Raw genomic sequence first — 24,935 nt, forward strand, 5'->3', positions numbered from 1 at the left:
ATGCCCTCCACTGGGGATCAAGCCTGAAATCCGGGCATGTGCCCTGACCTGGTATCGAACTGTGATCTCTTGGTTCATGGGTCAACGCTCAACCACTGAGCCACACTAGCTGAGCAGCAGGGTCTTTCTTACATTTCATTGTAGCAAAGTAAATATAAAATCATGAAAATTTAAAAAAAAATCAAATCATGCTTTTTGGTCTATTATACTTTTTTGGTGAGTACGTAAATCAAGATAGATTACATTTGGTAACAGCTAGAGTACTCTCTGTTTTAGCAGTTCTGTTTTTTATTCATTTGACAAATATTTATTGAGAGCCTACTGTGAGCGCCTGTCCTTATTCTACCTGTTAGAGGTATATTGGTAAATAAAAGAGATTTAATTCTTCACTTTTGTGGAGGTTAAGACTAACTTGGAAAGTCTATGACAACGGTAGGGCAAATCAGGTGACTGCTGGGAAAACTGTGAGGTGGAGAGGTCAAGTAATGAACCAGAGTTTTAAGACATAGAGCTTGAATTTTTCACTATTGTGTGGCTAATTGGCAGTTTGGGACTAGAACTTCTAAGCACTGTGAGTTGGACCACACTGCCTCTCAGATACTGAAGTAGTAAGACATTCTGAAAATGGGGCGAAGAGAGTATTTACTCTTTATGTCCTTGGGCTTATCTGTCTTTCTAGGAAAACAAAAACATCAAGACTTTTGTTTTACTTTGACTTAGCAGTCTCATACTTTTAAGAAAAGAAAGACAAATTCAACCATAAATTAAGCAGTAATTTTCTTGACTAAAGCTTATGCTATGCTGAATGAGGACAGTGGCTTATGGTTTTAAAGAATGTTTACTGGCAGGAGTAAAGGGTTGAAAGGGAGACCAGATTCTTAGGAGTTCTACTCCCACTTCACCAGCACATCCCTGCTATTAGTTGTTTATGTATTGGAGTTTCTCCAAAGATTTACTTACACAAAAGATTTTGATGGCTTAAAAAAATACTGAAAACCTCTGGACTCTGGGGTAAGCAACATGGAATAGTGAAGCAGACACTAGCTTGGGAATCAGGAGACCTTAAATCAGTCCTAACTCCTTCACCAGGGAGTTGTATGGACCTCAGCAAACCCCTTCATTTCTCTGGGCTTTGATTTTCTTGATGGTAAAGGGTGGGGATTAAACCAAATATTCTTTAATATTCTCTGTATGATTCTAAGCCTCATATGGGACTAATTTTGTTTTTGTGGCTCTAATGAAATCTAGAAAAGGGAATTTACAGCTGAACTAATAATAGTAGCATGAATACTATTAATGCTTCAAAATAACTTTTTTATTCAGTTATCTTTTTTCTCAGAATGTCTTCTTTCTATCCCTACTTACAGGACCTAGCCTTTCCCCTCTTATTCTTCACACTTGAATGGCATTGTTCTTTGTGCTTTGATTTAGGTTTTCATATTGATTTTTCCACTGCCTCACTCCCCTTGTTTTATTGTGAATGTGTGTTTTTCTTTTGGAATCCCAGCTACCTTGAAAGCAGTTGCCTGACTAATAATGCTATCTTGCCACTCTTAATGTTTTGCTTTGCATATGGCTGTTAATGCCTTTTGGGTTTTTTTTCTTCTTTTAACATTTTCATTTTTTTATTTTCTGTGATTGGTGTTTCTTTGTTCAATTCAGGTTAGAATTGCCCCTACTGTCACTACCTGGAGTAACAAAACTCCTACCGCCCTTCCCAGACATCCACCTGCTGCCTCTCTCTCTGACACACAGGTATATCCTTCATTATTCCTCTTAGAGCAGAATTCTGCTCACCTAAATATATATAGTTATATATTCTCTACCCCCCTTTCTCAAGTTCCCCTCCCTCATCTCTTCGCCTGCTTATTGCATTTGAATGCTTTTATGATGCAAGAAGCAGTTTTAGCATAATTAATTTATTTTCTTATTCCTCTCTCCTCCTTTGCAGTCCTAAATTGCCTTGAGTGAGAAAAACATCAATCAACGTTCTAACAATGGTTTAAATCTAATTTCACTGAAGATTTTCATTTTTCTTTTCTCTTTCTTTCTACCTTTTTTTTGAGCATTGCAGAAATTGAAGAGAAGCAGCCTTCCCTTGTGGCATTTATACTTACATTTTCAAAGTGTGGAATAGTGGATGGAATATGTAGAGATGGAAAATCCTGGGGACTCATAAATATCAGTGACACTATTTTATTAGGCTATTAGTATCTGTAATCATTCATTGCAATTATTACTTTGAACCTGTCTGATCTTTAAACTACTAAGAATGTGTTGCTCAGAAAATGTGCTCTAAAGAAGGTAGAATGTGCAAAATGCAATGTTTCTTACACAATAAAGTATTTTTTAATAGAATTCCATTTCGGAGATTATAAATCCATCGGGTAAGATTCTTGGTTCCAAATGTAATCCTTCTTTTACCATATTCTCATTTCTTAGGGAGAAAATCCTCCACCTCCAGGTTTCTTAATGCATGGAAATGTTAACCCAAATGTTGCCGCAGCTCAGCTTTCCACATCTACGGGCCATATGCACACCCAGGTACCACCTTATCCACAGCCACAGCGTAAGTAGTGACCCTGGGGTCCTTTCACAGTAGCATGTCTTATCTAATATAGTAACTATTTACTTTGAGGCTCCAAAGCCATGATCAAGTCAATTTTAACAAATAAAGAAAGAACCAATGTATGTAGGGCCCAAGTCCTGGCTATAGAGAAACATGGTTTTCCCTAGGAAGCATCCTGAATCAACATGCTAGCAAACAGCTCCTGTGTCAGTCTATTCAGAATACTTGGCTCCTGTTCCTGAGCCTTTACTAACACCTGTTAAAGAGAGTCAATTATCCCATGATCTGGTACAAAAAAAATAGACTTTTAGAAATTATTTGGTACATATTCTTTTCCTTCAGGCAAGATGACACAAACCATTTTTTGAAAAATGGTTCCAAGGGACATTTGTTGTAGTTTTTCACTTACTTTATTTTTTTAAGAAATAGGCTTTATTTTTTTAGAGCAATTTTAAGTTTACAGCAAAATTGAATGGAAAGTACAGAAGGTTCCAACATACCACCTGCCCACCACCACTGAAACCTCCCACAATGTTGACATCCTGCACCACAGTAGTACATCTGTTACAGTCATTGAGCCTACACTGACACATCTTTATCATCCAAAGTCCATATTTTAGGGTTCACTCTTGGTGTTGTACCTTCTGTGCATTTTTTTAAAAATCCTAACCTGAGGATACCATTAGAGAGAGGAAGGGAGAAAGAGAAACATCAGCGTGAGAGAGAAACATCGATTGGTTGCCTCCTGTACATGCCTTGACTAAGGATCATACCCACAACCTAGGTATGTGACCTGACTGGGAATCAAACCCTCAGCCTTTTGGTATACGGGATGATTCTTCAACCAACCAAGCCACCTGGCCATGGCCCTTCTGTGAATTTTGACAAATGTATAATAATGACATATATCCACCATTGGCTTTCCCCCCCCACAGGAAAATATTTGCCCTTGGAAAGTAATATATCACCACTATTTTAAAATTTAAATAAGCAGAAAATAAAAGTCTGAAAGGGGGAAAATATCCTATATAATAAAAGGCTAATATGCAAATTGTCCCCTTGACCGGGAGTTTGACAAGGGGGTGGGGCCGGCCTGCCAACCACCTGCAGCCCCTCCCCCCAGCCGGCCCTGCCCTCAATTGCCTTCCCCACCCCGCCCCAATCGGGGGCAGCCCGCCAACAGCCCATGGCGCCCCCCCCTCCCTCCCCCACAGCCAGTCCTGACCCTAATCGGCCTGCCCACCCCAATCGGGGGTGGGGCGGCCCACCAACTGCCCGTGACCCCTCCTCCTGGCCTGCCCAATTGGCCCCGATCAGGGTGGGCCGGCTGGACCCCACCCGTGCATGAATTTATGCACTGGGCCTCTAGTGACTAAATAACTATTGCAAAAACAAGAGGCCATTACCTAAGAGCTACTCTTAATGAGCACATTCTGTGCTAATGTGAATGTTCTTAACATGGATACAACTTTTCACTCAATGTGAAAGTGCTGTCTTCAGAACCAGGTATGGTTCTACTGGATTCACTCTATAGAGGTTCATACCTACCCCTGGTCACACAGAATGTGATGAAATTAAGTTCTCTTATCTGAGTTCAGGTCACTGCATGAAAAATCAGTTGGCTGCCTGATTACTTACTAACAAACTATGTACAGTATATGAAATATTATATAGTAACTAGAGGCCTGGTGCATGAAATTTGTGCACTCGGGGGTGTGGGGTCCCTCAGCCCGGCCTGTGCCCACTCGCAGACCTGGAGCCCTCGGGGGATGTCCAACTGAGGGCATAGGCCCGCTCCCCGCGAGGAATGGACCTAAGCCATCAGTCGGACATCCTTAGCACTGCCGCGGAGGCGGGAGAGGCTCCTGCCACCGCCGGTGCATTCGCCAGCCATGAGCCCAGCTTCTGGCTGAGTGGCGCTCCTCCTGTGGGAGCACACTGACCACCAGGGGGCAGCTACTGCATCGAGTGTCTGCCCCCTGGTGGTCAGTATGCATCATAGTGACCGGTTGTTCTGCTGTTCAGTCGATTTGCATATTAGCCTTTTATTATATAGGATGATATGTAATTTCTCTTTGGATGTATAATTCCTCCATGGTTCCATCTGGTGGCTAGTAGGTTTCACTGCAATCTTTTCACAGGAACAGGAAGTCTCAGCAAAGAGTTTAGTCTTTTTTAAAATTTATTTTGCTTTTTAAATTTACTTTTAAGTTACAGTTGATATATAATATTATATTAGTTTCAGCATAGTGACTAGACATTTATATATTTTATGAAATGATCCCCCTAGAAAGTCTAGTATAGAAAAGGGTCTATCTTGCAGTTCTTGGTTCTGATGTTTCAAAGATTTTCATAGTCCACACCAATCTGAAGGTAGCAGGTTTCAGATACGGGATCCAATAACTTAGTATATTTAGGGCATCTAAGTTACCAAAACCTAACATATTATAAGTGTTCATGTTTGGTTGTAACTTGTTAAAAGAAGAATGATAAAAACAGTTTTCATAGAATGAGATAATTTTGGTTTTCTGTTGCTCTGAATAAACTTGTGACTAATGAAAATTTTTATTTCTTCTCCTTGGTGTAGCTTATCAACCAGTCCAGCAGTATTCCTTCGGAACAGGGGGGTCAGCAGCATATCGACCTCAGCAGCCTGCTGCTTCTTCTGCTTCAAACACTTACCCTAACACCCCTTACATACCTTCTGCTCCTTCCTATTCTGGGCAGTCTCAGCTGTATGCAGCACAGCACCAGGTCTCTCCACCTACCTCCAGTCCTACTGCTTCTTTTCCCCCTCCCCCTTCCTCTGGAGCATCCTTCCAGCATGGCGGACCAGGAGCTCCACCATCTTCAGCTTATGCACTACCTCCTGGAACAACAGGTACACTGCCTGCTGCCAGTGAGCTGCCTGCGTCCCAAAGAACAGGTCTGAGCCTGAAAGGGATTCGGTTTGGCTCCCTCCTTTATTTTTTCATGAACACATGGGTGGATGGAGGGGAATTATTTCTAACTGTTTGTATACTGGACAATGTGAGATGTTAATTAAGCTTTTATAACATTCTAAAACTATTTCAAAAAGTGATATTCTCCCATAATGAATAGTTGCTGAATGAGGAAAGCTTTAGAGCTTCAAAAGGGTAAGAGTATATAATTTACATTGAATTCAAAGTCAGTGTAAGAAATTTTTTGTCAAGATAAGTGGTGGTTGGAATCATATTTAATAGATACTAATTTTTTTACTAGAGCAAAACTATGCTCTATGTTCTTCTGAGAATTTTTCAATTTTTAAAACTATTTGTGCCTTAAATTCACTCATGGAGATTAAACAGTACAGAGTCTTAGTGAGGTTGTATAAATTTTATAATGATGTTTATTTGTTAAAGGGGAGGAGATATGCTTATCTAAAGGAAAAGAGTCAGAGAACACAAGTGACAGAATTGCTAACTCAGAGAAAGTCGTAGCACAGTAGTGCACTGGTTCTCCATTAGGACAATAACACCCTCTCAAACATTTTAGAACTCTCTAGGTGCTTTTTTTTTTTTGTCCAGTAGTGTAGCTATACCTGAAAATTTCTAATTAAAATTATGATTTTATAGTGAAATATACATGTTATTAATTTTCTCTCATGTTACAATTAGAGTATTATGTTCATTTTTTATGGGTAGGTTATATTATCTGATTTTCATTTTTGATAGTAAAAGGGCCCCCAAAAGCATGTGCTATAAAAAGGGATCAATGAATCCCAGGGTTAAGAAACACTAACATAGTGGTTAAGAATACTTCCTGGGTTGTATTCCAGCTTTACTACTTTCTAGTTATGTGACCTTGTGTAAGTCACTTAACTTCTTTAAGCCTCAGTTTCCTCAGAATAACAATAGTACCTAGTCAGAAGCTTATGAAGAAAACAGAATGCATTGATACATTAAAAGCATTTGGAGACAGGGACAGCAAAATTTGTTGTGATAATACAAAAACCTCACTCAAAATTAGAGCTCTGTACATTTTGGCTTTGGAAATCGTTTCTCTTTCAGATTATAACTGATGGTTTTATACTAGAGGGGCAAAAAGCTGAGTGAGTCTTGCTTTGTTCCTAATACTGAAGTTGCTCCTGGGGGGGATCCAGTATATATTTTTTCCCTTTTATGTGCTAAGCAGTAGATTTAATTACTGAAAGCATTTATAAAAAAATAGAATCTATTAAGAAAAAAAGTTTTTAAGTTGATTTTCAGAGGGAAATAAACAGAGAGAGAAACATGTATGTGACAAACATCAATCGATTGTCTCCTGCACGTGCCTCAACCAGGAATCAAACCCACAACCTGGGTATGTGCCCTGACTGGGAATCGAACCCACCACCTTTTGGTGTATGGGATGATGGTCCAATCAACTGAGCCACACCGGCCAGGGCAAGGAAATATTTTTTTCTAATAAAGTCTTATGGATCCAGAATTATACACATATCTCCTCCTCTCTTCTTTGATATGTAATATTGAAGTCCAAAGCACCAAAAATCACACACATACACTCACACACAACATGTATCATCATTTACTGCAAAAATAAAATATCTAGAATTTTCAATACAGATACTTCAATAGGTTGATATTGTAGTGAGGAGTGCTAATTCAGTTATAGAGTTGAAAACTTACCTTTAAAACCTGGGTGAGTGAAGATAGTATCAACATTGTTTCAGGGAACTAGAGTTCATGAGTGAAAGATGTGTTCAAGTAAATCCCCACTTAAATGGCATGCAGGAAAGTAGGGAAGTGAATTATCATTTATTAAATGTACATTGGACACATACCAGCACTTGACACGTATTTTTTTAAATATGTTTTTATTGATTTTTAGAGAGCGGAAGAAAAGAGAGAGAGAGAGAGAGAGAAACATCGATGAGAGGAAACATTGATTGGCTGTCTCCTGTACACCCCCTACTGGGGATCAAGCCCGCAACCCCGGGCATGTGCCCTGACTGGGAATTGATCCATCGACCTCTTGGTGCATGGGTCGATGCTCAACCACTGAGCAATACCAGAGGGGCAACAAGTATTTTCTTATTTAAATAGACATGAGGAAATCTGAGTTTTCTAGGAGTTGTATTATGGTCTCATGGTTGTACTGTAATAGTCTCCAAGTTGAGATACAAACCTAGGTCTCTTAGTCTTCAAAGCCACGTTCATTCTTTTTTACTATATTGTCTAGTCCTAATGTGATAGAAATAGCTATGAGGGTTGGAATTAGAAAAGCCATGTTGCAACATGTTTCAGGCATTTATTACTTCATTATCTAAGTTAAATATTTGCATGATTATCTTTTTCTTCTTAAGCAAAAGTGCATTTGGCTATGAGATAAAATCTTTGCTTATGTACAAAGTAACAGAATGTTCTAACCTGGCTGAAAAGCAGAGTGACTTTTAGGAGGAAGAAGCCAAACAAACTTTTTCAGTATTCAGCATGCACCAAGTTAGCTGCTTTATTACCTTTTGCATGTTAATAGTCCCTTCTATTTTAATTAACAGTTATAGCTTTATCATATTTTATTTCCTAAAATTTTTGCTTAGGTTATGTAAGTGATTGTGACTGGAAATTTTATCTTTGTTCTAATGTGTCTGAAATCATATCATGGTTCCCTGTAGGATTTAGGAATTCTGCTTGTCCATTGGATGATTCTTGACAGATACTAGGATTTTCAAACCCTCTGACTATTAGTGAACCATGAAGTAATGTGCCCACACTCACAGAAACTAATGTTGCAGTCATCAAAAAATTCATTCAGTAAATTATTTTTTATTCAGTAAATTCTTTTAAAAAAATACATTTTATTGATTTTTTTTTTTTTTTAGAGAGAAAGGAGGGGGCAGAGAGAAACACTGATGATGAGAGAGAAACTTTATCCATGAGTTGCCTTCTGCACGGCCCCTACTGGGGATCAAGCCAGCAACCCGGGCATGTGACCTGACTAGGAATTGAACCATCAACCTTTGGTGTATGGGATGATGCCCAACCAACTGAGCCACACCGGCCAGGGCTTATTCAGTAAATTCTTTTAAAAATATATATATATTTTATTGATTTTTTTAGAGAGGATGGGAGAGGGATAGAGAGTTAGAAACATCGATGAGAGAGAAACATCGATCAGCTGCCTCCTGCACACCCCCTACTGGGGATGTGCCTGCAACCAAGGTACATGCCCTTGACCAGAATTGAACCTGGGACCCTTGAGTCCGCAGGCTGATGCTCTATACACTGAGCCAAACCGGTTAGGGCATTATTCAGTAAATTCGTAACGAGTGTCTGTTCAGTCTGTAATCACAATTATTCCAGATGGAGGTAAGGAAGCAGAAAAAGACAGTGCATTTCTAGTGTACAGCACATAGCTTTGTTATAAGTTGGAACATAAAATTTGTACATGGTCCAAATTTTGGAAAGCCTTAAATGCCTGAGCAAGACTTTTACACTCATACTAGAGGCCCGGTGCGCGGATTTGTGCACTGGTGGGGTCTCTCAGCCTGGCCTGTGCCCTCTCGCAATCCAGGACCCCTCGGGGGATGTCGGACTGCCGGTTTCAGCCTGATCCCTGCAGGCCAGGCTGAGGGACCCCACCGGTGCATGATTCCGTGCATTGAGCATCTGCCCCCTGGTGGTCAGTGCGCGTCATAGCTACCAGTCGACCAGTTGCTTAGGCTTTTATATATATAGCTGATAAGAAGAAAAGTTCTAGTGAAGGAGTTTGAACTGCTCATAGGCATAGTCAAATTGGTACTTGAGGGGGGCTAATCTGGGGGTTGTCCTACAAAATAGATTGTGGGCAGCATGGCAGAATCAGAGGCAAGGAAAACAGTCCAGGGAAAAGTCATGTCATGTTTAAAGAGTATGAAAGAGATTTATCCCCCTTCTGTAGTTTTTTGAAAGAATAAAGATTATCTCCTCTTTACAGTTTTATAAAAGAATCATGTTCCAGTCCTAACCTGTTTGGCTCAGTGGATAGAGCGTCGGCCTGTGGACTGAAGGGTCCCAGGTTCGATTCTGGTCAAGGGCATGTACCTTGGTTGCGGGCACATTCCCAGTAGGAGGTGTGCAGGAGGCAGCTGATTGATGTTTCTCTCTCATCGATGTTTCTAACTCTCTCTCCCTCTCCCTTTCTCTTTGTAAAAAATCAATAAAATATATATATAAAAAAGAAAAACAAATGTTAAAATTAAAAAAAAAATCATGTTCCAGATTAGACAATACTGTGTTGATTTTTTAAAATATTGACTAAAAGTATCATTGTACACATTCATAATGAACCTCCATAATACTGTCTTCTATAGCTATTCATGTTCTTCATGTAGCTTGCTTTACCTATTAAAGTATGTCTCTATAACATAGAAGTCAATTTAATTGTGTTTTTAAAAAATCATATTTAAATAGTTTGAAGATATAAAAGCAAAAATATTGAAAGAGGTTAAAATTATAGCTGAGACAAAACTGTGTTAAATTGATAAGAAATTTGAACAAGGATTATCTGGGCTGGAATAAAACACGCCTAATATATTTTATATATTAGGTTTTGAGGTTAGGAGGATTCAGTTAGGCATATATTTGGGGGGGAATTAGTAGACACATTAATTATAATATGTTAGGGAGAACTCTCCCCCCAGTAATATTTCTGAGCTTCATTGGTCAAATCATAGAAAAATAATTGATGCAAACAGGGGAAATTTATTTTAAATAAGAAGGAATAAAATGTTCTCTTTAAAGAGACAGCTAGCATAATAAGAGAAAAAAGTGCTCTTTAGGAGTTGATTAGATCTGACATAAATGATTTGCTTTACCTAAAAACTGACATTTCAAATGACTCAATTAAAAAGTTTTATTCCCATATAAAGTTAGTTTATTCTTTCTGGGACCTGAGGGAGAGAGAAGAAACAATTATAAAATGAAAAGTAGAGTTTAGAATGTCTTTGAAAATACTGTTTAAGTGACTTTTACATTTTGTCTACAGAAAATCAGTCTATGCAAGACCAGGCAAATATGTTGGAAGGTGACTTGGTTATAAAATATACTTTTGGAAATCTCTGAATCATTGAATGGAATTATTAGACATTCACAATAATGCATGTGAACTTCAAAGCTGATGATATCCTAAATCTGATCAGTATCATTTAAAAAATTTGGCTTCTTAATTAATCAGGTCTTGGAACTGATTGAATTAACATGATGACACAAATTGCTTTACATCATAAAAGTCATCTATTTGATATAGACATGCAGACAATGACAATACCAAGATTGTCTTATATATGATTAAGATTAGACGGTGATGGGAGAGATTTGAATGATTAATCTATGTATAACCAAAACTTTTAAGAATTTGTTAAGCAGTTAGTAGCATGTGGTTTAATAGTTTGTGATTAGCTCGAGAGTTCTGAAGCTCATTTGGCATTCTGTCTCTAGTGAACTTGTAGAAAATTTATTCTGTCTTTAAAATCAAGACAGATGAATACATGCTGGGTAGGAAAAGATCTTTTTTAAAAAAAAGCTTCTGTGGCATTGTGTATTAATCACAGATTCTTTGGTTTGCTAAGCAATTTTGTGATTTTAATGTCAAGGATATCACATGTTTTACCAATAAAACAAGGTAAAATTCTGAAAGAATATTTAATTTATTAAAAGAGTAATTTTTGTCTTTACATATACATATATACAAAACTGGATGAACTGTAACATGATTATATTGTGATTTGGAAATTACCCTGTTTTATTTCTAGTATGTTTTATTCCTCTTTTCTTTAAAGATACTAGCATTTAGGGTAGTTAATGAGTTCTGCTACTTAGATCCATTTCTCACTTTAAGATGACAGGTGTGTTGGTTTTTGTTTTTGGTTTTTTTCCTTCACTTTTTCTGTCACCAGTTTTTTTGACAGGTGTGTTTTTAAAAATATATATTTTTATTGACTTCAGAGAGGAAGAGATAGGGAGAGAGATAGAAACATCAGTGATGAGAGAGAATCATTGATTGGCTGCCTCCTTCACAGCCCCTACTGAGGATTGAGCCCACAACCGGGCATGTGCCCTGACCGGGAATTGAATTGTGACCTCCTGGTTCATAGGTCGACACTCAACCACTGAGCCATACCAGCCAGGCAACAGGTTTTTTTTTTTTTTCAAGAGGAAATTTACTAAAGTTGACAGTAGTTTAATTTTATATTTGCTGCCAGCCTGGAATTTGGGTGGTGGCATTAAAAGAATTATTATCTCAGATATTTGAATGTCCTTTTCTACTTTGTAAGTAATCCTAAGGCAAAGATAAAAAATACTGCTGTTGCATAGTTGGGCTCTCTTTTTAAAAAAAAAAAAAAAAGTGTTTCTACCATGTGGATAGTTAGCTTATATTGAATTGCTCTTTTGGGAAATAGGAGATTAGTACTTTTATTCTTTTTGTATGTTGAATATCAAGACATTATTAAAGCGGATTGTAGTGATTTATTTTTTCTTTATTGAGAATTGTTAACAGATCTTGGTTATACACCAATATAGATGTAAATACTTCACTGTTTAGCATAGCTCTTTCATTTTAATGGCAAGGTATCTTGTCTACTAAGCCAGTGCCTTGTGATTTTTAGAGGTAATGAGTTTGAGAATCCAGGGTTACATAGTGATCCTCAGCTGATAAAACTTTTGTGACAGTTATCTTAGGGTTAGGCAGAATTTGAATGTATTCTATAATGGATACAATCTGGTTTTCTTCTTTTCAGGATTCTAAAGGAAAATGCCCTCTATTATCTGTTATAGGTCCTCAGAACGGTTGGAATGATCCTCCAGCTTTGAACAGAGTACCCAAGAAGAAGAAGGTACTAGAAAAAGTTATCTGTTCAGTTGCCTACAGATGGTCTGTTAATCATATAGCCACATGGAGCACACCACACTTCACTGATCCTTCTAAAGGCAAAGCTTACTGATTGATATATTTAAAGTGTATTTCAGCTTACATCTTTGAATTGATGAAGGAAAGGAAAGAAAGTAGAAAACAGTATAGTGCTATGAATAAACCTCTTTGAGGAGGCAAAATATAAATTACCAACTCTTCTTTCAAAGAGTAAGAAACAAATTTCAGGCTTCTCAAATTTTTTTAGGAGTTACTTTGGTTTTAGGGTTTCAACAGTAATCATGAATTTAGTAAATATATTTTGTCTGTCACATGCAATATGAATGAAGAAATATCCTTATAGTTGAGCATTGTTTAGATATCAGTAACTATTGAGCTTGTAGAGCACAAGATAATATTTTTCTTTTCTTCTTTCTCCCCAAGCCATTTTCTACTTTTTCCTCCTAGTGATCTCTTTCCCCTAATCCTATCTAATAAAGAGGTAATAATGCAAATTGACCATCACTCCAACACACAAGATGGCCGCCCCCATGTGGACACAAGATGGCCACCACAAGATGGCCAGCAGGGGGGGGAAGTTAGGGGTGACCAGGCCTGCAGGGGAGGGCAGTTGGGGGCGACCAGGCCGGCAGGGGAGGGCAGTTAGGGGCAATCGGGCCGGCAGGGGAGCAGTCAGGCGTCGATCAGGCTGGCAGGGGACTGGTTAAGGGGTGATCAGGCTGGCAAGCAGAAACGGTTAGGGGCAATCAGGCAGGCGAGCAGTTGGGAGCCAGCAGTCCTGGATTGTGAGAGGGATCCCAGATTGGAGAGGGTGCAGGACGGGCTGAGGAACACCCCCCTCCATCCCCCACCCCCCGTTCACAAATTTTGTGCACTGGGCCTCTAGTATAGTAATAAGAGGCCATAACATAAAATTGGGAGACAATAAATCAGCAAGAAAACCCAAAATTTAGTTATAATCAGAAACTTAATCTGCTTTTTGTGTGATTGTGACAGGCAGTATCCACTTAGTGATGTAGGAGAAGGGTATTACATTGCAATATTATTTATTTATTTATCCTCACCCAAGGATAATTTTCCATTTATTTTTAGAGAGAGTGGAAGGGAGGGAGAGACACACACAGAGAGAGAAACATCGATATGAGAGAGACACATCAATTGGTTGCCTCTCACACGCGCCCTGATCAGGGACAGGGATCAAGCCTACAACCGAGGTATGTGCCCTTGACCGGAGCTGAACCCGGGACCCTTTAGTCCTTGGGTTGATGCTCTATCTACTGAGTCAAACTGATTAGGGCTACATTGCAGTCATATTAAACACAAACATATTTGGCATATCTGAATCTAGTATTATTAGATAAAATTCTCCAGACTTTGACATCCTCTTTAAAAAACACCGTGGTTTTGGCTCCTCATTATGGGAGTAAGTATGGGATCAAATGGGGAAACAGAGGTCTAGGTTTGAGCTCTTCAACCCTCTTAGCCAGATTAGCTCTACTTTTGTTTTACTCTAAACTTCTGCATAAAATTTCATTTGAAAATATTTTATTTAAATGTTTTTAAATCATGGAATAGTCTTAACTCCCTTATTTAAATCTGAGGAAATGTTGCTATCATTTTTTTTCTCATTCTTGTCTTCTATTACGATCTTTTAAAAGATGCCAGAAAACTTTATGCCTCCTGTTCCCATCACATCACCAATCATGAACCCCATGGGTGACCCCCAGTCACAGATGCTGCAACAACCTTCAGCTCCAGGTCCACTGTCAAACCAAGCTTCATTCTCCCAGCCACATCTTCCAGGTGGCCAGCCTTCCTTCCAGGGCTTACAGCAACCCCTTGGTCAACCAGGCATGCCACCATCTTTCTCAAAGCCCAATATTGAAGGTGCCCCAGGAGGTCCTATTGGAAATACCATCCAGGTAACAGTAAAAATCTCTGGAAGTGGAACAGGAGAGGGCTCTATTTCAGCAAACTTTTTTTAATGTGTTAACTTTTATGGCTACACCTTTATTAATGAACATGCAAATTTTGTTTCAATTTAGACAAACTGAATAAAAAATAGTAACGCTTTTTAAAAGATTAGTTATGTATGTATATTATTTTTCAATTACATGGCCATATACAAACTTTCTAGAGAGATTTATATATTTGCTAGTGTGTGTTTCCAGTAACTTAGTAATTGCAGTATACCTAATTAGTAGGCACAATTTCAATTTAATCCATATTTGCCTTCAAAGTGGTAAGCAGAATCTGTTTTCAAAGGTGTATCCCTTTAAATTATAAAATAAAAATGTAATGAGTTATATCTTTTCTTACGTATGTGTAAGAACTAATTATATAGAGCCTTATCTTCGGATGGAGATCTAAATTTATATTTGCTTTTCACATACAAACTGCTGGTTGGCAGGATTTTATTTTATTTATTTTTATTTTTAGTAATCCTCACCTCAGGATATTATTCCTTTTTTTTTTTTTTTTTTTTTTTTGCCTTTTTTTTTCCCATTGATTTTTAGAGAGTGGAAGGGAGAGGGAGAAACAGAGAGAAATATTGATGTGAGAAAGACTCATCGATAGGTTGCCTCCCACATGCACCCTGACCAGGTCCAGGGAACCTGCAACCTGACAGAAATCGAACCCAGGACCCTTCAGTCCACAGGTCGATGCTCTATCCATTGAGCAAAACCAGCTAGGATGATAGGGTTTTAGATGATGAAAAATCTATTACATTTACATGTAACTGATTTAGACATACAAAGATAAACATTTGATCTGTTCATGAAAAGTAAAGAGCCTGGGCCAAAGTTTAACATAAGATGAACAAATTCCTGCCCAAGTATAAAACTAGTTCTTCTGTTTTTGTCTTTGACTCATTGAACTCAAATTTATAACGATTGTATCTCTATCGTACAAATATGCTTTTTTATTGAGAGAGTTCTGCCTAAGGAACTTCTGAATATTAAAAGTTGCATTATAAAAACCAGTGTTTTGATGGAGGTAAGAGGACTTGCTTTTTTCCACAAGAACATAAGTTATAAATATGTGTTGTTAATTTTTTTTTATGATTACAAGTCTATGTTAGTTTGGGAAACTACTCAGCCATTCACTTTTGTTTAGACGTGAGTGCTCATGCTCTACTCATCTAGACTAGAACCTTAGTTACCATTGAAAGGGAGAGCTGTTAATATTCTTTTTCTTCTAACCTCTTTTTCAAATCTATCCCCAAATCTCTCTCAACTACCTTCTCAACATTTCCAGTTTGATCCACGCTACCTTCACCTCCAGTCTTCAGCAATGCAGGAGCCTCGAATTGGTCTGCCAGCATTTACTTTACCCAACTCTAATCTGGTCTTATCTCCTGTTTGCTTAAAACATTACAGCTTCCCATTGTTCTCAGGATAAAACCCAAAATATTTCACTTGTCTGTAAGGACTCAGTTCATACTCCTCCTGCTCCTCTGCTCTAGCCACACTGGTATCCTTGTAGTCCCCTTGTGTCATGATCCTGCCTTTGTACATGTTCTTCCTCAGTCTGGAAACACCCGTTTCCCCACCCCTCACCCATATAACTGCTTTACTCCTGCTTATCCTTCTAATCCCTGAAGAGGGCCTTCCCTTAATTAAATTTCAGTTATATTGTCTGTTGGCTTACCGAAGTTGCTATTTTACATGTACTTATGACATTTTTAAACTTTCTCTTTCATTAGCCTGTAAACTCCCCGAGGGCTGAGATCATTTCTGTATTGGCTCATTAATACATAACTAGTGCCTGGGCCATAATTGCCTAATGTTTTTTGAATGAATGAACTAATATATCAAAAATTTTAAAACTTATACATTCCTTCTTTGTTTTTCCATTTTTATACTCAGTAACATCATGGTCTTTCCTATCCTAACCTTTGGCTTAATCTTACAGTTGGTTAATAGCCCAATTACAACATCTAAAAGTAAACCAAAGAATAGAAGAATGCCAGGATAAACAAAAATGAGCCAACACACAGAGTAAATAGCTGCTCTAACTGGCCAACTTTTTAAATGCCTTGTTCTTTTTATTTCTTACTGGCACAGCTCTACTTCCCATTGGTTAATATACAATAGTGATCAATATATGTTCCATAATTAATTAAATGATTTATATCCAATCCTGTTTTTAAGAATCAAAGCTGTAGGAGGAGTAGCTGTATCTTCTGTATATCTGATTTTCATTTTTACTCTGATGTGATTTTGTATATTAAATTTCATTTAGTTTTGAATAGCCTGTCTATAAGGTAGTTGGTTTTTCTGTATTGCAGAGTTTTAGGGCTTTGTGTATTCAGGTAATTTCTGGTCATTTCTACTCATTTTGTGGTATATTTCTTCCAGCATGTGCAGGCTTTACCCACAGAAAAAATTACCAAGAAACCTATTCCAGATGAGCACCTCATTCTAAAGACCACATTTGAGGATCTTATTCAGCGCTGCCTCTCTTCAGCCACAGATCCTGTATGTATTTTTTCTCATATTTTGCCCAATTAAAATAAGCCTTTATTACATTTTTCTATAATTAGTGCTTAACATCTTACAAGATATATCTTAAAAGTTCCTACAAAAATAATAAAACTAGTAGCACTTAACATAGTTTGCTTTATATATATATATAAATGTATTTGAATACTTTTTATATATATTTATTTAATCTTCACAACAACCCCATGGTGGGTAGAGTTGTCAACTTTATTCTATAGATGAGGAGATTAAGGCAAAAAAGCAGTAAGTAACAACCAAGGTCCAAGCCAGCATTCAAACCGAGGCTGGCTCCAGAAGTTATGCTCTCAACCACTGTGTACTGCTTCTCATCAGCAAACCTCACGCTTGGTACATAAATAGAACAGAATAGTGGTATGCAGGAAATTCAGACTTTGATCTCTTTCCGAGTTTACATCAAAGCTTTTAAAAGTAGATAATCTTATACATAACTTTGCAAAGATCTTAAAAATAGTTAAATGTTGTAGATATTGGAGTCATATCCATAGTTAAAGCAACTCATTTTATTTCATTTACTTAAAGGATGCCTGTGAATTGGCAACAACAAAAACTCCACAAAGCCAGTTTTGTTTTAGATGAAATTTTAATTTCTGCCAATAAACATTGAATAGACTTATTTAGCCACTGGCCACTTGTCTGCTTGAAAAACAGCTTCTGGAATTTGTTGTTTCATCAACATTGAGTATTAATGTGTGCAGCCTTCTGCTGGTCTTTTGGAAAGCAATTCCCTGAACTTAAAGTGTTAGGAAAGCAGAGGCAGGGAAGGTTTAATGTAAACCTAGTATCTGACTATTTTTTTTTAAGTTCTTACTTGAGGATATACTTTTCAGTAATTCTAGAGCGAGAGGAGGGGAAAGGAAGAGAGAGAAAACAAAACACTTTTATGGGTTGCCTCCCATTCTTGTCCTAACAGGATCAAACCTGCAACCTACTTATGTGCCTTGACTGCGAATTGAACCAGTGACCCTTTGGTGCACTGGATGACCTCTAACCAAATGACTAAGCTAGTACAGAGAGGCAGGTGAAGCTGATAGCCAGGTAAACACTATCCGATCTGCACACCTCTAAATAGACAGGCCACAGTCATTCAAAAACAGAAGCGTCCCTATAAAATATGTGGGAAAACTCCAGTCCTCCTTCAGGCATGAATCAGTATAGAGAGGTTGGGAGGACACAGAGTTCATAGCCCAGCTCAGTAACTTCTTCTAGGTCACCATGCCATCTTCCTCTGGGTCCACAGAAGCCTTAGGCAGAAGAGAACCAAAAAAGACAAACTATTCCAGTAATTTCTGTAACTAGTTGGGGAGAAGTTCTAATATCCTCTCTTGCCCAGCTACCCCTGCCCCTTCCCCCTTGGGCTATGTGAGATTAACTTTGAACAGGGACTAGAAAGGTTCCCCTCCACACAAGTCCATTTCAATCAATAGTTGGAACCATTTTTTAAAATTGGATTTTAGAGAGGATGGAAGGGAGAGAGAGAGAAGGAAACATCAATGTGAGACACATTGATCAGTTACCTCTCCAACATGCCCCTACCGGAGATCGATCTTGCAACCAAGGTATTTGCCCTGACTCGGAATTGAACCCGTGACCTTCTGGTGCATGGGACAGTGCTCCAACCAACTGAGCCACACTGGCCAAGGGCAATTGGAACCATTTTTATAGTATGGCTTTATTCCTATTTTCACTTTAATTATGTCCAAAAAACACAAAGGAATTTTGCAGCACGACTTAGTTTGTGATGTCATTCTCAGTGGTTTCATCTCTTCCTCTCTCCTCTTCTGACATGCTGACATTCCTTCCTCACATACACCGAGAGCATCTCAGCATCAGGGACTTGTGCTTGTTGCTCCTTCTGCCAGGACCTCTTCCCCCACATAACTGCATGGCTCACTCCTCACTTGTTCCAGGCTCTGCTCCAATGTCCCATTAGCCATCAGCCTTTCTTTACCACCCCCACTCCAACACCTCCAGCCCCCTCACCCTGTTAACTTTTTTTTTACGGCACTCATCACCATCTGGCATAGAACATATTGTTTATTTAGTATATTTTCCTACCCAATAGAATATGAGCTCCCTGAGACATAAGTCTGTGTCCCCAGCATGGCACACAGTAGGCACTCAGTAAATTTTGAAGAACAGTGTCAGGTCTACCAGGTGAACCGGTTAATAATGCGGATTTTGTAATCAAAGAAAACACGATAATTTCAAGAGAAACATCAAAAGTGCTTTATTCAAAGTAATGTCCATCGCTAGCTACACATTTCCCCCAACTTTAGGTAATTTGTGGATACCGTCCCAATAGAACTTTTCTTGGTTTGAGGCAAACCATTCAGAGACCCAATTTTCCACTTCTTCATACGTTTTGAAGTGCTGCACAGAAAGTGCATGTGCCATCGATCGGAACAAGTGGTAACGTGAAGGAGCAAGGTCTGGTGAATACGGCGGGTGGGTTAATACTTCCCAGGAAAAATCTTTTAACGTGTCTTTAACTGGTTTTGAAGTGTGTGATGGTGAGTTATCATGAAGCAAAATTACTTTGCCATGTCTTCTGGCCCATTCTTGTCATTTTATGATCAAAGCGTGGTTCAAATTGATTGTTGTCGGTAGCAATCAGTATTAACGGTTTCACCTGGTTTTAGAAGCTCAGCATACACCACACCTTCCTGATCCCACCAAACGCAGAGCATTGTCTTCTTTCCCACTCGATTTGGCCTGGCAGTCGATGATGATTGACCTGGATCAACCCATGATTTTGTGTGTTTGGGATTCTCAATATAAATCCACTTTTCATTGCCAGTCACAATTTGATGCAAAAAATACTTTCGTGCCGTTGAAGCAACATTTTACTGATGATTTTTCAGTTTTCCATTTGTCTTTTGTTCAGTTGATGTGGCACCCATTTTCCTTACTTTAAAATCTTTCCCATTGCTTGTAAACGATCAGAAATTGTTTGCTGAGCAACGTTTAATCTTTCTGCAAGTTGTTTTTGAGTTTGACAAGCATCTTCATCCGATAATGCTTGTAATTGTTGGTCTTCCATCTTTTTTGGTTGACCTGGACATTCTTTGCCTTTCACATCGAAATCATCACTTTTAAAGCATTTAAACCAGCGTTCACAAGTATCTTGAGATGGAGCATGTTCACCATAAGCTTCCCGAAGTATACAATAACTTTCAGTAGCTCTTTTTTTGGCACGAAATTTGACATTTTTAAGTGTAAAAATATCCATGATGTTAACACCTTCAGCAAATTTGACATATGAAGTTTTGAAGCTAGCTGTCCATACAACAAAATAGCATACATATCACATCGCATATATATCAACATATGTGTAACTCGATCTATTGAAAAAATTATGCGTTATTAACTGGTACACCTGGTAAAGCTGTTGCATAATGTAGATCATTAAGTTAATTTTAATTTTAAGTCTTTCATTTTGATTGTTTTTTTATATCCTACATAATAAAAAGGTAATATGCAAATTGCATCACTCCGCTACGCCCACGATTGGGCCGGCTGGCGGCGCGGGGGGGCGGGACTCAGGGTGGCCGATTGGCTAGCGGTAGGAGCAGGGGGCGGGGACTCGCGAGTCCCCGCCCCCCACCGGCCTAAACGGCCTGCGCTGCGGGAGGGCCCATAGGGCTGGCTGAAGACTCCGTTGGCAGAACTCGGTGGCGGAACTCGGGGTGGCCGATTGTGTGTCTGCCAGCACCAGTTTTCCTCTGGCCACCCCCAATCGGAGCGCCTCCCGAGTCCCGCCCTCAGCCTTCGGGAGGCGCTCCGATCGGCGGGTGGCCAGACGAAAACTGGTGCTGGCAGAAAACTGGTGCTGGCAGCCAGGTGAAGGAAAGTCTATTGCACGAAACTTCGTGCAACGGGCTTCTAGTATAAATATATTTTTATTGATTTCAGAGAGGAAGGGAGAGGGAAAGAGAGTTAGAAACATCAATGATAAGAGAGAATCATTGATTGGCTGCCTCCTGTATGCACCCTACTGAGGATTGAACCCTCAACCTAGGCATGTGCTCTTGGCCGGAATGGAACTGGGGACCCTTCAGTCCGCAGGTTGATGCTCTACCCACTGAGCCAAATTGGCTATGGCCATTTTGATGTTAGAGTAGTTTTCTCTCACTGTACCTGTAATATTAGGGTGGGGTGGGGGAATCCCCTTAAGAACTAATTTTACTACTTCCCTCTTTGTAGTCTTAAGTTACCAGATGATAATTTTCTTTTCTTTTATTTTTTTATTTTATTGATGTTTTAAAGGCTCAGAAAGAGGCAGGATTAAACATACCAAATAACTAAATGTATACCTAATATTTTTGGAAGGCTAAAACAAGATCTTAGTTCACTTATATGTTTGCTTTCTAGCACCCATAATTTATAACTGTACTTAGACATTTTTTTCTGTAGTACACTGACCCATTGCTGTCTCCAGATGGCCCTGCCTCTTGCTTGTGGATATAGTACACCTGTACATGCACACACCTTGTCCAGTGAGCTTGCAGTCCACATGAAATCTAGCCAGTACTCTGTGCACTGGAGGGAAGAGGCTCATCCTCTCACCTTTCTCCCATTAGGAGATTACTGACCTCTGTCCTAATAATCTGATCAAGTTTCTCAGCATAGTTGCCTCCCTTTATTTATAAAATGAAGCTATTCAACATCATGAGTGTAAGGTTTAGTGAAATGAGATAGGACAGTTTTTTTTTGGATAAAAGTTAATGTTCAAATATAACATATCTGTTTTTCTTCTCCTGCAGCAAACCAAAAGGAAGCTAGATGATGCCAACAAACGCTTGGAGTTTCTGTATGATAAACTTAGGGAACAGACAGTAAGTTTGTGGGGAAAGAAGGATTTATGATAGTCATTTATTCCCAGTAGCTAAAATAAGCATCTGATCAGCACTTGCATGTAGTGTGCGTGGGGACAAACTGTCTTGTTAAGGTAATTGGCCTTCTGTTTGTTTTATATGTCCCTTGAATAAAGAAATCAGAGTGGGAAGATACTTAGTTTTCCAGAGACCAAATCTGTAGTCTTTCTCAGTCTGAGACTCCTGATCCTTTTCTTCTAGCACACCTATTACACAAAGGCGAAGTCACATATAGCCACAGAGGAGCAGGTTAATGTGCTGTAACTATGAAGATAGCCAACAGTAGGAAAAAAGGCAGTCTTCTGGACTCTTGTCCCCACCTCTCCATTCCTTTTTAGAATAGCTTGGCTTTATTAATGAAAGCACTAGGCCAGAAAAAAAAATAACTCTGGGACTTCTTTATATTTTTGCATTTCAGCATTCCCCTTCCCCATTTCTCACACCGATCCCATCAGATAAAAATAACCATTTATCTCATGAGAACCAAATCAAAGAAAGTTGCTATAAAACAGTGGTAGTTGTGTGGTTGATCCATGGACTGATCCAAAATAAAGTCTTCCCTCAAAATTGTGGACTTGTAAACCAAGTAATGAAAAAAACTGTTGGTTTTATGGTTTTAAGAGATGACAGGATTCTGAAAAGCAGTTAAGAGTAGATAAATTTAGTACCTGATGAGGAGTTTTGCCCTGCTAAGTAAAATAGATCAGAAGTTCAGGATCTCTAGTGTAGACTAGATTTAGGAATAAAATGGGTCCTTACATTAAGATATCATGATTAAGAATTTTTTTTTTAAGGTATGAGTCTATTTCTAAAATAATTAAAGAATTAAAACTCTTAAGTAGAGAGAGACCTTAGCATTTCAGCATGGGGAAAAAATCTGGCATTTCTTATAAGAAAAGTCTGACTTATCATACATGTTTAATTCATAAATTATTTCCTTACATATCATTTTTTCATGGTTCTGTTTTATAACAAGTGTTGCTTGGTCTAAAAAACTATTTCTAGAAGTGCTAAATGGTTTATATATTTTTATAATGTTTATATTAAGCTCTTTTTAAGTATCTGGTTTAATGTCTGTAGAGGTTCTCATGGGAATTCTCCCCTAATTTAATTACTTCTCTTGGTTCCATCTTTATTTCAGCTTTCACCCACAATCATCAATGGCTTACACAACATTGCAAGGAGCATTGAAACACGGAACTACTCCGAAGGCTTAACCATCCACACCCACATAGTCAGCACCAGCAACTTCAGCGAGACCTCTGCTTTCATGCCCGTTCTCAAAGTTGTCCTCACCCAGGCCAATAAGCTGGGTGTCTAAAAGGACAGCTTCACTCCCAGCCAATATTGCCATTTTCCAAAGAAACATGTTTTAAAATGATAAAATATGGACCAATCCTCATTAGCATGTTTCCATAGCATTTACACTATTTCTGTAGAGATACTCACCTTAAAACTGCTCCAAACCCCGGTGCTTTGTTTTGTTTTAGTCTTTTATTGCACATGATGATTTTCTTATGCAAATAGCGTATTTCTTGAATTACACATAGTATGTTTTCCTGATGTATTCTGATAAAATGTGGTTTTAAAACCCTTAGTGTATTTTTGGAAAAGGAGCATCTGGTTATGTATAAAGCAGAGCTAAAGCTAAGTTCTTTCATGTCCTCCCTACTTCCTCCGTGTCAATCAGATTAAAGTGTGTAATCTTATTTTAAATGTACGTAGTCTTTTTTTTTTTAAACAGCTGCTCAGTTTGCTTTAATCCTTTTTGTGTGTGTCTGGTTTCATTCTGGCCCTGACAAATAATTAAATTTAGAGCCTGCTACATAGATTTTATTTTAGCAAATATTAATGAAAAGTGGGATCACTAGCTAGTATCTATTAGGAAAAGACTGAGCGTTTTCACTCTGTAGAATGCATTGAGCTTTATTAATAAACTAGAGGCCCAGTGCACGAAATTTGTGCACTGGCAGGAGGGGGGGTCCCTCAGCCCGGCCTGCACCCTCTCACAGTCTGGGACCCCTCGAGGGATGATCGACTGCCGGCTTAGGCCCGATCCCTCTAGAGATCGGGCCTAAGCCGCTCGCAATGTGGGTTCCCTTGCTCCTTACCATCTGCCCGCTCACTCCTTACTGCTCAGCTCACTGCTCCTTAGCAGCAGGCTCCTTACCATTCAGCTCGCTGCTCCTTAGCACTGCCGCAGAGGTAGGAGAGGCTCCCACTGCCACCACTGCGCTCACCAGCCGTGAGCCCATCTTCTGGCTGAGCGATGCTGTCCCTGTGGGATTGCACTGACCACCAGGGGCAGTTCCTACTTTGAGCGTCTGCCCCCTGGTGGTCAGTGCGCATCATAGCGACCAATCGTTCTGGTCATTCCACCCTAACGATGGCTTAGGCTTTTATTTATATAGACTAGAGGCCCAGTGCACAAAAATTCATGCACTGGGGGTGGTCCCTCAGCCCAGCCTGCCCCCTCTCACAGTCTGGGAGCCCCCAGGGGATGTCCATGGGGAGTGGGCCTAAGCTGCAGTCTGGCCTCCCTCTGCGGGAGGCAACCGGGCTGATCAGGGGAAGGCGCCACCCCCATCACCCTGCTGCTGCTATCATTGCCAGCCACCACAGCTGCCAAGGTGTCTTCATCAACACAGAGTCCAGTCTCTTCACCACGAAAAAATGACAACTTTATTTAGGCATTTTCAAGATGTCTCTTTCATAGGATATGACCTTTCTTTATTTCTTTTTTTTATTCTCACCTGAGGATATGTTTCCATTGATTTTTAGAGAGCATGGAAGAGAGAAGGAAAGACAGAGAGAAACATCAATGTGAGAGGGACACTTCAATTGGTTGCCTCCTGCATGAGCCCTGACCTGGGCCCCGACTAGGAAGGAGCCTGCAACCTAGGTACATGCCCTTGACCAGAATCAAACCCAGACTCTGCAGTCTGCAGGCCAAGGCTCTATCCACTGAGCCAAACTGGCTAGGGCAGAATATGACATTTCTTAGCCCTCCAGCAGCAGACCTTTGTTTTTTCCTCCAGGAGTGAGGTGGAAAAACCCTAGATCACCTTTTTGGATTCTTATTACCCCAGTTACCAA

The 24,935-nt window shown here is 39.2% G+C and overlaps 1 protein-coding gene across 19 annotated transcripts in view; it reads left to right on the plus strand.

Moving 5' to 3' along the window:
• Nucleotides 1-23,548, plus strand: part of SEC31A (SEC31 homolog A, COPII coat complex component) — a 97,984-nt gene extending 74,436 nt beyond the window's left edge. For 9 of the 19 annotated variants that reach the window (XM_079777852.1, XM_079777836.1, XM_079777851.1 and 6 more), the window contains 8 exons: nucleotides 2,443-2,569; nucleotides 5,157-5,495; nucleotides 10,556-10,594; nucleotides 12,346-12,404; nucleotides 14,098-14,361; nucleotides 16,801-16,920; nucleotides 21,729-21,800; nucleotides 22,981-23,548. In XM_079777852.1, the coding sequence (XP_079633978.1) occupies nucleotides 2,443-2,569; nucleotides 5,157-5,495; nucleotides 10,556-10,594; nucleotides 12,346-12,404; nucleotides 14,098-14,361; nucleotides 16,801-16,920; nucleotides 21,729-21,800; nucleotides 22,981-23,160 (1,200 nt within the window). In that variant the 3' untranslated portion in view covers nucleotides 23,161-23,548. The remainder of the gene's footprint in view (nucleotides 1-2,442; nucleotides 2,570-5,156; nucleotides 5,496-10,555; nucleotides 10,595-12,345; nucleotides 12,405-14,097; nucleotides 14,362-16,800; nucleotides 16,921-21,728; nucleotides 21,801-22,980) is intronic. The other 10 variants (XM_079777845.1, XM_079777849.1, XM_079777839.1 and 7 more) reach the window with 4 other exon arrangements.
• Nucleotides 23,549-24,935: the final 1,387 nt, after the last annotated feature.

The sequence above is a fragment of the Cnephaeus nilssonii genome (genome assembly GCF_951640355.1).
Source record: "Cnephaeus nilssonii genome assembly, chromosome: 1".
Lineage (NCBI taxonomy): Eukaryota > Metazoa > Chordata > Mammalia > Chiroptera > Vespertilionidae > Cnephaeus > Cnephaeus nilssonii.